At 40.3% G+C, this 12,102-nt stretch overlaps 1 protein-coding gene across 1 annotated transcript in view; it reads left to right on the forward strand.

The window, feature by feature from the left end:
* Nucleotides 1–7,669, forward strand: part of PITPNC1 (phosphatidylinositol transfer protein cytoplasmic 1) — an 83,957-nt gene extending 76,288 nt beyond the window's left edge. Inside the window, exons 8-11 of the mRNA XM_069032963.1 lie at nt 418–573; nt 1,265–1,328; nt 4,635–4,753; nt 5,196–7,669. Of these exons, the coding sequence (XP_068889064.1) occupies nt 418–573; nt 1,265–1,328; nt 4,635–4,753; nt 5,196–5,324 (468 nt within the window). The 3' untranslated portion in view covers nt 5,325–7,669. The remainder of the gene's footprint in view (nt 1–417; nt 574–1,264; nt 1,329–4,634; nt 4,754–5,195) is intronic.
* The last annotated feature ends 4,433 nt before the right edge of the window (nt 7,670–12,102 follow it).

The raw sequence follows: 12,102 nt of genomic DNA on the forward strand, positions 1-12,102 counted from the left end.
GATTTCAGGAAGACAGGCATGGATAGAAAGTATGAGCAATTCACACCAAGGGACAGTAGAAAAGCAGGCTCTGAAGAAGCCACTTTTTTTTTTTTTTTTTCCCTACCAAAGGCCATAAATAACCCTTGGAATGCACTGCACTGTAATGACTTGCAATAACAGGTTTTCTTATAGCAGAAAACATCCTGGATGATATGATTGTCAATGCATATCCAAGAATATGCTGCCATCAATTCACTGCTAGGATTGGATTTTAGGATATCCTAGTGCATGTTAAAAATCAATTTCTTATTACTTTTTCCTAATGTTTATTAGCATGTTTTAATATTTTATGTCTTATCAAAACTTTGACTTTATCAAACTGACAAACACGACTTCCCCTCCTGCATGTCCCTGTATGTTTTCTTTGTTTTGCAGGATCCCAAATATTTCAAGTCACAGAAAACTGGGAGAGGCCAATTGAAAGAAGGCTGGAGAGAGACACACCAGCCAATTATGTGTTCCTACAAACTTGTGACTGTGAAATTTGAAGTCTGGGGACTTCAAACCAGAGTAGAGCAATTTGTACACAAGGTCAGTGAAACAGGAGCTGTTTCTTATCCTTCAAATAAGCAGAACTCAAGCACTCACAGGAATGTGACTATGGCTGTGGAGAAGCCTGGGAGCTCGAGCCAGTCTGTTCAGACCTCTCACGAGGTCTAAAACATCTGGAGCAGAGCCCAGGACTTCAGTCTGGGTACAAACTTGACAAAGCCTGGAGCTGCTCAGGCCTAAGGTTGAGAGAAACTATCAATAACATTTTCAGTGCTGTAACCAATATATGAGCTGAAGTATTTCCCATACACATAGCAATGAGGTGCAGAATTCCTTAGAAACAGATAGTGGGAAAGCTTTCCAATCAGTCTACTAAAAAAATCAATTAATGAATAGCGTAACTGCCAAGTGATAAAATTTTTCACAGTATTAACCTTCTACATGTTTGAAAAACTGAGAAAGGAATAGAAGAGATCCAGAATGTCTAATTGGCCAAAGAGTAGTGGATTCTGTACACATTCCCAAATGGATTCCCATGCTAGTCAAAGCCATGATTCAGTGCTGGCAACAGATCTACTTCCAGTGGGAAGCTGGACTAGGAGCCCTTGAGAACCAGCATGTCTTTTTAGACACAAAACTGTCAGAGGGTTTCTCACTTTCCATCCTGTTGAAAGACATGGGTGAGATGTTTTGTTGCTGCTGAGGCCTTTAACTCTTTCCTTGTTTGCAGGTGGTCAGAGACATCCTCCTGATCGGTCACCGGCAGGCATTTGCCTGGGTGGATGAGTGGTATGGTAAGTGTCCTCCAGAGTCAGCCCCTTTCAAAGGGGACAGTTAACAGCAGGTTTCTATTAACTTTCATGGATCATCAGGTCCCAGTGTGAGTTGCTCATGGGGGAGATGGAACCAAATTAAAGATATCTCCTTCCATCCTTCTGCCATGGGCAGGGACACCTTCCACTAGACCAGGTTGCTCCAAGCCCCGTCTGACCTGGCCTTGGACACTTCCAGGGATGCTGGATTTAGGCAGTAGGCAGCATTCAGGGATGCCTTTCCATCCCAGCATCTCGGTGTACCTGCACCAGTGCCCTCACCCTGCACTGCAGGCAGGCAGGAGTCATCTGTATGGAGAACCTCGTGCAGGTTTGAATAAAGCTTCTTCTCAAGGCTGCCTTAACTTGCAGTCATTTCCATGCTGCAAACTCCTAAGACCTCTGATCCAACACATTTCCAGCTTTTTAGGAAGGTTTTAAGCTATTGATGTGGATTGCAACAAAGAAAAGATGGGGCTTTTCTGAAAAAGATGTACATAAGCATAAATCCTACGGGGTCTGATTCAGCAGCAGCTGCATGCAAAAAATGTTGGGAATCCATGAGTCAGCTGTGGGGATATGGGCACTTCCAGTAGGACAAAGTAATCTGAATATCAAACCAGCCAATTACATTGTATAAAATGAGCTCACGGGGTTTGTTCCTTTTACATGTATTTTCTGTAAGACATATCCATAATCACAGATACTGTTAAAACAGGTTCTAAGACAGTCCTGTAACATGTAATAGGAATTTGGCAATAGGAATTTGGCAATATATTTAGAATGTTTATCTAGACCCTCCTCAAGCTTCAAGAAACACCAGTTTGGGCATTTCATGGGTGAGTGACACCCCTCTCATCAGAGCTCGGAACCATTGTGCATTGCTCAGGAACAGTCACTGCTGCAAACACATTTCAGAGGTGTCAGAGCCCTGCACTGGAATTTAACCACGAACTCAGTGGGCCTATTGTTTGGAAATAGAGAAAAAATTGCTTTTGAAATCACAGTGTTCTTATAAATTTAATACTGCATGAAAATCTTGTGCTGTAATGGTCATAAAAATACTGAAACTGCTAAAAATATCTATTCTTCTGGAATAGCTGTAAACTAGTAAGAGAATTTTATATCCAGTCAAAGAGAGATCTTCACAGCTTTTTTTTTTTTTTAATTTTAGATTTGTTTCTTTTTTTCCCTGAAATAGAACAATATGCTCTTTTTCCTGTACCAAGTCGGGGAAGCCAGTAGCTTTAAATGAAACATCCTGACTTCATGTAAAAATTGAGCCCATAAATTTGCTCCCAGGCTACCCAAAATATCTATACAGTGAGAGACGGAGAATGTTACTGAGGAGCAAAGTGTCAGCTGCAGTTTAGCAGAGTTATTGATAATGATGACTAATGAGTACCCATGAAGTTAAACATACCAAACAGGTTTAGCCCAAAAACATTCCACAATAGATTTTCCCCTCCTAAGTCTGAAATCACCCTGTCAAAAATACTCTTTCCACAAATGAAATATTGTGATACACAGTTATCTTGTGGATTTTTCCTGTCAAAGTAAGAATTTTTTCTAACCAATATAGTGTACTTTTAAGAGCTCAATTTTCAGCCTAAGTACAAAACCTAAAAAATCTGGGCTTAATAAAATAGATATAAATAATGACTCAGTATAGAGCATCAAAAATATCCTTTTTAAGTGTCTATTAACACCTTTTAAAATGAAAGTTTGAGAGACCTGGAGATGATGGTAGTCAGCTAAACTGAATCAATCAGTGTAATAAAAAATGTGTTATGTTAACGACTGGTTGCTGTTACTGACCCTGTAAGTATGAATGTGTTTTGTCATTTAATTTACTAAACTGTATTTAGCTTTATTATTAAGAAATTCTATTTTCTCAGTGTTACTTACTAATAAAGAGCATGTTCTCTGCTTGGCAAAGTGCATCCCAGCATGTTACTGACACGGCTTCTGAGCTTATTTCTCATTCCAGATAACAGTGAAAGACTGAAAGAGTACGAGTTAGTGGTATTCCATGTTTCCTTTTGATCAAAATTTTAGACTGCATTTCTTTTTACTGATGAATTACAACATTGTGCTGCCACTGATCAAAATTTTAGACTGCATTTCTTTTTACTTATAAATTACGACATTGTGCTGCCACTGTAACAGCTGAAGTATCTTGCCTTAAAAGCTGCCTCGTAAAATGCAGCAGGCATCTCATAGCACAGAACAAGGAGTGGTGTGATACAAGAATTCCCAAATCCCAGTGGCACATCATAAACTTGAGAAAAATGGGAGTCTCAAGAGCAGATCACAGTGCATGACCAAAGGGGCACCCATTTGCAAGCAGACTGTGCTAATAAAATGCTCTTTAAGTGTTTTGAGTAAAAAGTTGATGGCTGTTTTTATGAGGCTCTGAAGTTCCCAAAGCATCATAAAGAGCAGACCAAACTCTGACAACACTCCCGTTCTGACTCCTTATTCCCCAGTGGATTTATGGAAAGCATGGGAATACTCAGAAGAGTAAGGTCACAAGTCAATTATTGGATTCTTTATGCTGTTGCTGGAGCTGTGGTTGATGACAAATCCTGTTAAATGTGTAACCATTGCCTGGTGTTCCACAGCACCTTGCAGATTGTGCTGGGTGGCCACCTCCAGCCAGGCTGGGCAGTGGTCAGTGACCCTGCTGGTGGGATCAGCCTGATTTGTGGGATATTTCTAATTCTTATAATTCATTCAATTGCTTGAGGCTACACAACCATTAACATAGTCACTATTAATTTACTTACCAGTATAAGTGTTTGTTTCTGAATCTAAACTGGTGTGGGCTCTAACACTGAGAGTTTTGCTGGTTGTGAGATGCACAATGCAAAGTTAACAAAAACTCTTTTTACAAGTGCTGGAAAGGTAAGTAAATATTTATAATATTTCTGTATCTATTCTCTATTCCAAAGGATCTTCTAAAATGTCTTTAGAAGATCTTGGCCTTTGCCAAGGCCTGCATTTCAGTACTTCCTGCCTACCTTACATTACACGGATACTCCTAAACAATTTCCACTCCTTCCTGTTCTCTGACTCCCTTTGACTTAACCTCGCACCTTCCTTGGCTGACACAACTACCTTTATGAGGCAATTTTCATAAAGCTAGTTGCTCCTTGCTTTTTAAAAAATCCTTTGTTGGCTTCTGCTGAAAGATTTTGTGCTCCTAGAACCTTCTCCTTAGAAAAGAAAAAAATGAAGTTTGCACTGAATCAATGGAAAATGCCAACAATTTTGAACTTTTTACAGATATGACTATGGATGATGTTCGAGAATATGAGAAAAATATGCATGAAAAAACCAACATTAAAGTTTGCAACCAACATTCATCTACTGTGGATGAAATAGAGAGCCATGCCAAAGCAAGAGTATGTCAATTTTTAAAACATATTGCCCATCCTCAGTCAATACATCTGCACAGAATAGAGAAGAGCAACCAATTGCTGATCAGTCAGTGGAATTTTGGGGAGCTTTTGCTTCAATAAGAACAGAATTTTTCTTCATGAAGTGTAATCCTGCCTTTGGTTTGCATTGTAAACCTGTCAGTTATGTAAGGGAGGGTGGGGTTGGGCTCATATACAGCTCCCTGGCTTCCAGGAAAACATAATGCTCAAATTTCAGTTGGATGCATAAAGAAGAAGTTAAAGAGGATTTTTACTTTCTATTCTTTGAATAGTTAAAAAATGCAGGAGTTCACAGTGGTCCAGTCAAAAAGCCAAGAACATGGGGAGTGGAAAACTTCTATGGGACTCACAAAATTCTTTGTTTCACCAGGAAAAAAAATCTAATTAATTATTCACTCTTTTCAAGGTAACTTTAATGTCACCATCATCAGCTACCAACAAGGTGGAAGTATTTTCAGAAGTATGTAACAGTGGTTTGGAGAGAAGACCAGGTTTCTGTGTAGGTTCTTTGATTCAAAGTCTGGAGATTTCATAAAGTACTTAATTACCTAATTTGGGCCCCACAAGTAGAGACCTAAAATTAGAGATTGATACTCTCTGCAAATAGAGAAGTTGCAGTGGCCTTTGCTCCTGAAATGTCATTATTCCTTTATTTCTGCTAATGGTGCTGTGGAACTTAGTGCTGGGTTTAGTCACGTAACAAGTGTGGGGCAAGGCCTGAACGCTCCAAGTCTTTCCTTGGTTCTTGCTCAGTGTCAGTTGTCACCAGCCTGAGGAGGGTGTAGTCTCCAGGAAGGTAATTCCTGTGTTTGTAACACAGCAGCTTCACTGACATCAAGGTTACTCCTTAGTAGAGAATTAGTTCAGATTTTGGCTCTACACTTCAGGATTTGGTTCTGAATGAAGTCTGCCACCTGTAGTTTCCATGTGGAAAAATTGTCATTGAGGTCAGAACAGAAGTTGTTATTACAAAAAAAAAAAGTGAATCTGAGTCTTCCTAGTTCAGTGTAAGGACTGTTCTACCTGACTGTGTATCAGAGCAGACGGAAATTAGAGCAAATATAAGCTAAAATGCAAAAATCAATTGAAGCATTTCATCTCTGAATTGAAAATGAAGAGTCTTGGAGGTTCCACTCAGCAAGACTTCACTTAAAAGGACAGTGCACTGAGAAACCTTCCTGTCCCCTTCATTTGTCCAAGGCAGCTGTTGGTTCACATCGTACAGAATTCATCAATCAAAATCCCTGTCATTTCAGGGGGATTTGGGACCCTTTGAGTGCAGAAGCACTCACACACTGTTACATGGTGTGAAATGAAATGTAAACCAGCAAAACAGGTTCAAACCTCTCTCCAACACAAGTAGGTACAGTTCCTCTGGGACCATCTGTTTATTGCCAGCATTTCTGTCAGATCTGAAATAGGCAACATTCTCACTCCTAATAACTGGCAGTGTGGGCTGGAAAGGTCCCTGGAATGTGGTGCAGGGGGGAGTGAAGGCAGCTGGCACCATGCTTGCTTTTGTTTATTTAATATGATGTTGGAACACAACATAAAGCTGCTTCAACAGCCAAGGTTGCATGTCTGCAGCTGGGTAGTGGTAAAAAGCATCAATGCCCTGGAAGGACAGGATTTTTTCACACACTTTGTAATCCCCACTGCCAGCCCTGTGCTTCAGACACTCAGATATGTGAGACTTCTTAATTGATTAAAAGACTACTGGTTTTATTTCTAGGTTTTTGAGCCTTTTAAATGGTCTAATGAAATACTTCAAATTTATGAATTTAACTTGACATTCAGCAAAAATCTTAACATTGCCTTCAGTTGGCTCGGTGGGCGTCTTGCAGGCACTGCAGACATGGAGCAGCAGGTTCCAGAAGAGTCTTGCTGATTTTCTGCTCAACTTCCCAGTTTGTAGCAGATGTCTTTCCCTTGGGATTTTATCCGAAGTTTTGCATGGCTCGGCTCCGGCAGAGCCCGTCCATGCTGGGATCGCGCTGCCCTCTTGTGGGGTTCGGCAGGACCGGGATGCCTCTGGCACCTCAGGACATGTCCTGGGCACCCGACTTTCCATTCCGAAGTGGCTTTAATCTCTCATCTCATTTTGCCTACATTTTGCAGGGAATTGAGCCGTGGACTTGTCACTTGCCCACCGATATTTAAGTGCAGTTTCTGGATGGAAAGTTGGGAAGCACGGCATTGAAAGTTGTGCCTTTGTCGGGGAAGATGGAATTGTTTAGGCTTTATTAGTGGAAAAGCAAAACAGGCTCGGTCCTGTGCATGAAGCTGCAGCTACAAGTCAATGGAAGGAGAGAGAATTTTTCATCCCTTGATAATTACAGCAGATGAACAAACCATGACAACCCTTTGCCCATTTGGGCTCATAATCCAAATGAAAAATTTTAAATCCCTTTCAGTTATATTTTGTTTGAAGTTCTGAAAAATTCTACCTGCTGACTGGATATCCAAATGTACTCTTTACTTGCCTGTGGAATAGCTGGATTTTTCCAGCAATTAAAGAGGCAGCAATCTTTATTCAGCTCAGACCCCGGTAGAAGAACCACTCGTACATGATTAATGTACTTAAAACTTTGTTTCCTTTACATCGTGCTTCTTGTGCTCCATTCAGCTCGTTACAATGGGGAGTCATTCATGTGGAGAATCACTTAATGAGATGCATGATAAGCAATCATTCCCTGATTTAGGATTTGGATGGAAGTAGTTTAACTGAGTTAATGAAATTATTATTTGAAATTATTCTAACATGCCTTTGTCTTTCATTCCTTCTCGTTGAAGACATGACAATGGATGAAGTCCGAGAGTTTGAACGAGCCACTCAGGAAGCTACCAACAAGAAGATTGGGATTTTCCCACCGGCAATATCTATCTCTAATATTTCCATGCCTTCCTCAACCCGCAGTGCTCCATCTAGTGCTCCATCAACTCCTCTCTCCACAGATGCTCCTGATTTCCTAACAGTTCCCAAAGATCGGCCTCGGAAAAAGTCTGCTCCAGAAACTCTCACTCTTCCAGATCCATCGAAAAAAACCTTTTAAATTAACCTGCATGTTTCCTCCTGATAAGCCATGTCTGCCACAGCAAGAGTGACATAACTCAATTGCTACAAAGGTCATGGTGGTTTGTTGATTGTTTGGGTTGTTTTGGGGGTTTTTTTGCTTCAAATGATCTTTCTGGTGTGGAAAGATGACTCCTTTCCTCAGATTTGATCCTTAAAACCTTCTGAAAAGTGCATGCAAGAGAAAGTAGTTTATATATTCCTAAAGTAGTGTTTCAAGCCATATGGTGCATCTTACTGACATCAATGGAACAGTCTGAGGGGATGCTATAAACGAAAATCAATCTTTCTGTAGCAGTATTCTGCCTGCAAACCCTCATCTAGGTCACAGCATTTATAATTAGGAGTAGGTATTAAGTAAATCTGCCAAGGACTTCTGAGGCAAATTAGTGCCAATTAGAATGCAGGGTTAACAAAAAAAACCTCCCATTTTCTTCTTTTATAACCAATTTTAAAATCTTACCCACTCTCAGGCTTCTCCTGTGTGTTCATAAACCTTTCACCTGTAACTCATTGTACTTGAACACCAACAGATCCACATTTCGTTTAATATGACTCAGGATTTGGGGCCTAAAATACAAAACACAAATCTTTTCGAACCTAAAATATCACTGTATCAAAGCCCCAGCTGTAATTAACTATACTGACTTTGAGGCCATTGAACTATTTCTACCTTGCACAGAATTTGTAAAAGAAACCACCTATTTCATGTAGATAATGTATTTTACTAGCTCTTCCCCATCCTTTTGCGAACTCAGAGTGTTGGTGTTCATCAATGGTGTTCTGTGACATTGAAAAAAGCAGCTGAATTGTGTCAGTTAAGAAGCAAAAGCAATGAATTCTGTCTTTTCCTCACTGGAAGAAGAGTGGTAGTCAGGCTGGGAGACCTTGAATGTAAAGGGAAGAAAACAAGACTCCTTTTGCTTTCCTGCCTCACATCTTTGCTAAACAGAACAATCTGCTGACAGACAGCTGGGTCCAGGCACTGCCTCGTCTGGAGAAGGGGGACAAAATCAGTCACTTTAAAAAGTAAACAAATCATGGGTGATGTTGAGGAGCCAGAAGTGCTCTTCCTGGTCTGTGTGTGAAATCACTCTTAAATCTCAGGAATTAAACTGTAGACAAGGATGTTTCTCAGAGGGAAGCGTAGATTGTGGAAGAAGGAGAAAAATAAATGGCAGAAGTGGTCTCTTCCTTCCTTCCTGTTCAATGCATAAACTGAGCAAGACCCTTTTCCCGCTGCCCCCACTTTGGGGCACTTTGCTCTCTTCCACACAAGTTACTGTTTGAGGGCTGCTGCAGTTCCTGTCTCTTGGTGACATTCAATGGGCCACTGTTCAATTCCCAGGGAATGACAGCTCTTACCTGAATCATGATCCAAGTGGGTGATACTTTGTACCACCACTGACATGGTTCATGGATTGAGAAAAAAAGAGACTTCTCCAGAACTGAGCTATCGCTGAATATTGAACACTCAGTTTGGGGGTGCCTAAATCTGGGGCACAGTGGCTGAAATGTACTGAGCTCCTCACTGGCTGCAGCTGCAGTACAAGTTTTGTGGAATGCGTGGTATTTAGCAGGAAGTTTTAGGGGCAGAAGTAATTCCACTGCCAACCTGCACTGAAACAAGTGTTCATTTGTCTGATAGTGAAAATCCTGCAGCCAGCAAAATCCAGGAGCTCTCTGTAGGTTTGCTGTGGTCTGACTTCCTGTATTCTCCCATGTCTTGTCTGTGCTTGGCTTTGCTTTTCTTCCCAGAGCTGGTAATTCCAAGTGATTGGTGACTTGATGGGTGATGTTCTGTTTAAAAAGAAGCCGCTGTAATACTGAAAACAAAACTTTCCTACATTGGTTTATGATTTCAGCTTAACAAGGGTGCACATTATCGAATCATAGGATCATGTGTAATATTTTTATTGTTATTATTGATTTAGTATCAAGATTGGAACATTAGCAGCAAAGGGAAGCCTTTGAAAACATAAAGCTTTGTTTGGTTGTTTTCTCATTGCCTGACTTTGGCCCATACAGAAATAGTTCAGATCTGCTCCACCTGAACGTCTGTTTCAATGGATTTTTAATTTGTCCAATACAAATTTACTTAGCTCTATTCACAGTGTCCTCGTGCACACACGTGGCTGTTTCTATTCACATTTTGGTATCTGGGTTTGACACAGATTATTAGATCACAGCAGTCCCACCTTTACTCATGTTTAACTGATTGATTTCCAATCCTGGGTGGATAATTGATTATGATATTAAGTAGGTTTGGGGATAAGACATTTGTGAAAATTATTAGCTTACTTGAACAGGACAGATTTGAATATCTGCCTGGCAGAGATGTGCTCAGCTTTAGTGTCCCCACAGCTGGATTCACCACTGGCAGGGTCAGGAACAGCCACTCTGCCTCCATGCTGCTGCCTAATCAAGGCCAATTAAAAGATCTGTAATGTGTCCCTGCTTTGGATAAGAGTACCCCAGGCTTTCACTGCCTGTGGAAGTACGCAGTGCTGAGTTCTGCCTTGCTCTCTCCACCAGTCACCACTCATTTGGTCAATATGATCTTTAAATGTCTTTTTCTGTTTGGTTGGTTGCTATTTAGGGTAAGATAGAATATTCCCAGCAAGTACACAAACCCACATGAAATGAAATGAGAAGGAAGGTCTGAGTATTTCAGTGTAACACCTTGAGGAGAAGGGGTTGTTTTCAGTACTGATTTTTCCCAGTGCTTTCTGTTGTATTTTCAAACATGTTTATTGGGATTAAAATAGAGAGTTTGGCAGGTGTTCCTCACTTTGTTTGCAAAAATAAAAGCTGTGGTTATTTACTGAGTACAGCTTCAGAGCATGGTGCCCAGCAGCAAAGCCGAGCAGGCACCACAGTCGTGTTCCTCTGCCACAGTGACAAGAATTTCGTGATGCAGCTCTGCTAGGACTTGGCAAGGAATTTTTTATCAAGGAGAATACAGTTCAGAGCAAAAAATGTGATGAGTTTGTTCAGGTTTCTTTGAAAAGCTCCAAGCTTTACTTGTACTTGTGTATGTTTTGGATAGAACAATCATTACAAAACAACTGGCAATTCAGTGCAGCTTCAGAAGGGTCGATCTCCTAAAAACTCAAAAAGGGAGGGATCCATAAAAGTTGTAAGGAGCAGCACATTCCTGAAACACGTACTTAATGGGATTTCTTATGAATGCAATGGTTAATTTTGTAAAGGACTGGATAAATCCTATGGGAAGAAATTATTTGACCTTGTTCTTTGGCTTTTTTGATTATTCTGGAAGGTGATTTTGTGACATCTAGTAGCCAACTTGCATTAATTGCTGCTGTAGAGACTTTGAAATATTTGTTCCTTGGATTTCAGTTTGTAACAAGACTGCTATACTTTGTTAAAACTGCTTTGAAGCTTGCTGCACTACAACTTCAAAACAATGTGTTATCCTTTGAAATAAGCCAGATGTATATGCTTTTTATGAATTAGTGAGTGCAGTAAGAGACAATTCAAGATCTTGTCAATAGGAGACTTTCTGTTGCCATCGTTTGGACTTGGTTTTCTATGTGTAAGTTAAAATTGCTAAATAAGTCTAACAATGTTTTGCTTTAAATGAACAGCATGGTCATTGAATTACTATCTCCTGTAGTTTTGTGGTGTCACTAAAACAGGTTTTATTGGTTTATTTCATTTCTGTGATAATTCCACGTGATTCTGTATGTCCAGTAATTTTTTTTTTTTTAATCTAGAGCACTGATGGCAACATCAGGCAATACATCACCACCATCAAAGAAGGACCAAGTCTTGATTTGCTCTGCACGTTAAATAGTGCAAGGCTCAGCAGGAGAATTTGACTGTCATTTTTCTCATCACTTAGTTTCTGGTTTTTTTCCAAGTTATTTATTATTTTTAATATTGTATTTTTCCTTGCATTTTGTTGTAAATAAACTACCAACAACTATTCTTTACAATGGTGGCTGTTTTCTCTTCCTGGGTCTCCTGTAGGCAGGAGCCTCCTCATTAACATGTACCATTGACATTTCTACCCCAGCTCTGCAAGTCACTTCCTCAAAATTAAATAGCACAAAGAATTAGCTTTGTGAGGAAAATGTAAAGCACTTACAACTTCTTGGTTCTGTTGTGCCTCAGCTCTGTAAAGGTTTTACCGGGGCAGGTGCCCCATTAGTCTGGCATTAGCCCATTCACTTGCAAATGACCATTTGGTTGACAAGGAAGTTTTTCAGTGGGGAAT

The sequence above is a fragment of the Aphelocoma coerulescens genome, chromosome 18 (genome assembly GCF_041296385.1).
Source record: "Aphelocoma coerulescens isolate FSJ_1873_10779 chromosome 18, UR_Acoe_1.0, whole genome shotgun sequence".
Lineage (NCBI taxonomy): Eukaryota > Metazoa > Chordata > Aves > Passeriformes > Corvidae > Aphelocoma > Aphelocoma coerulescens.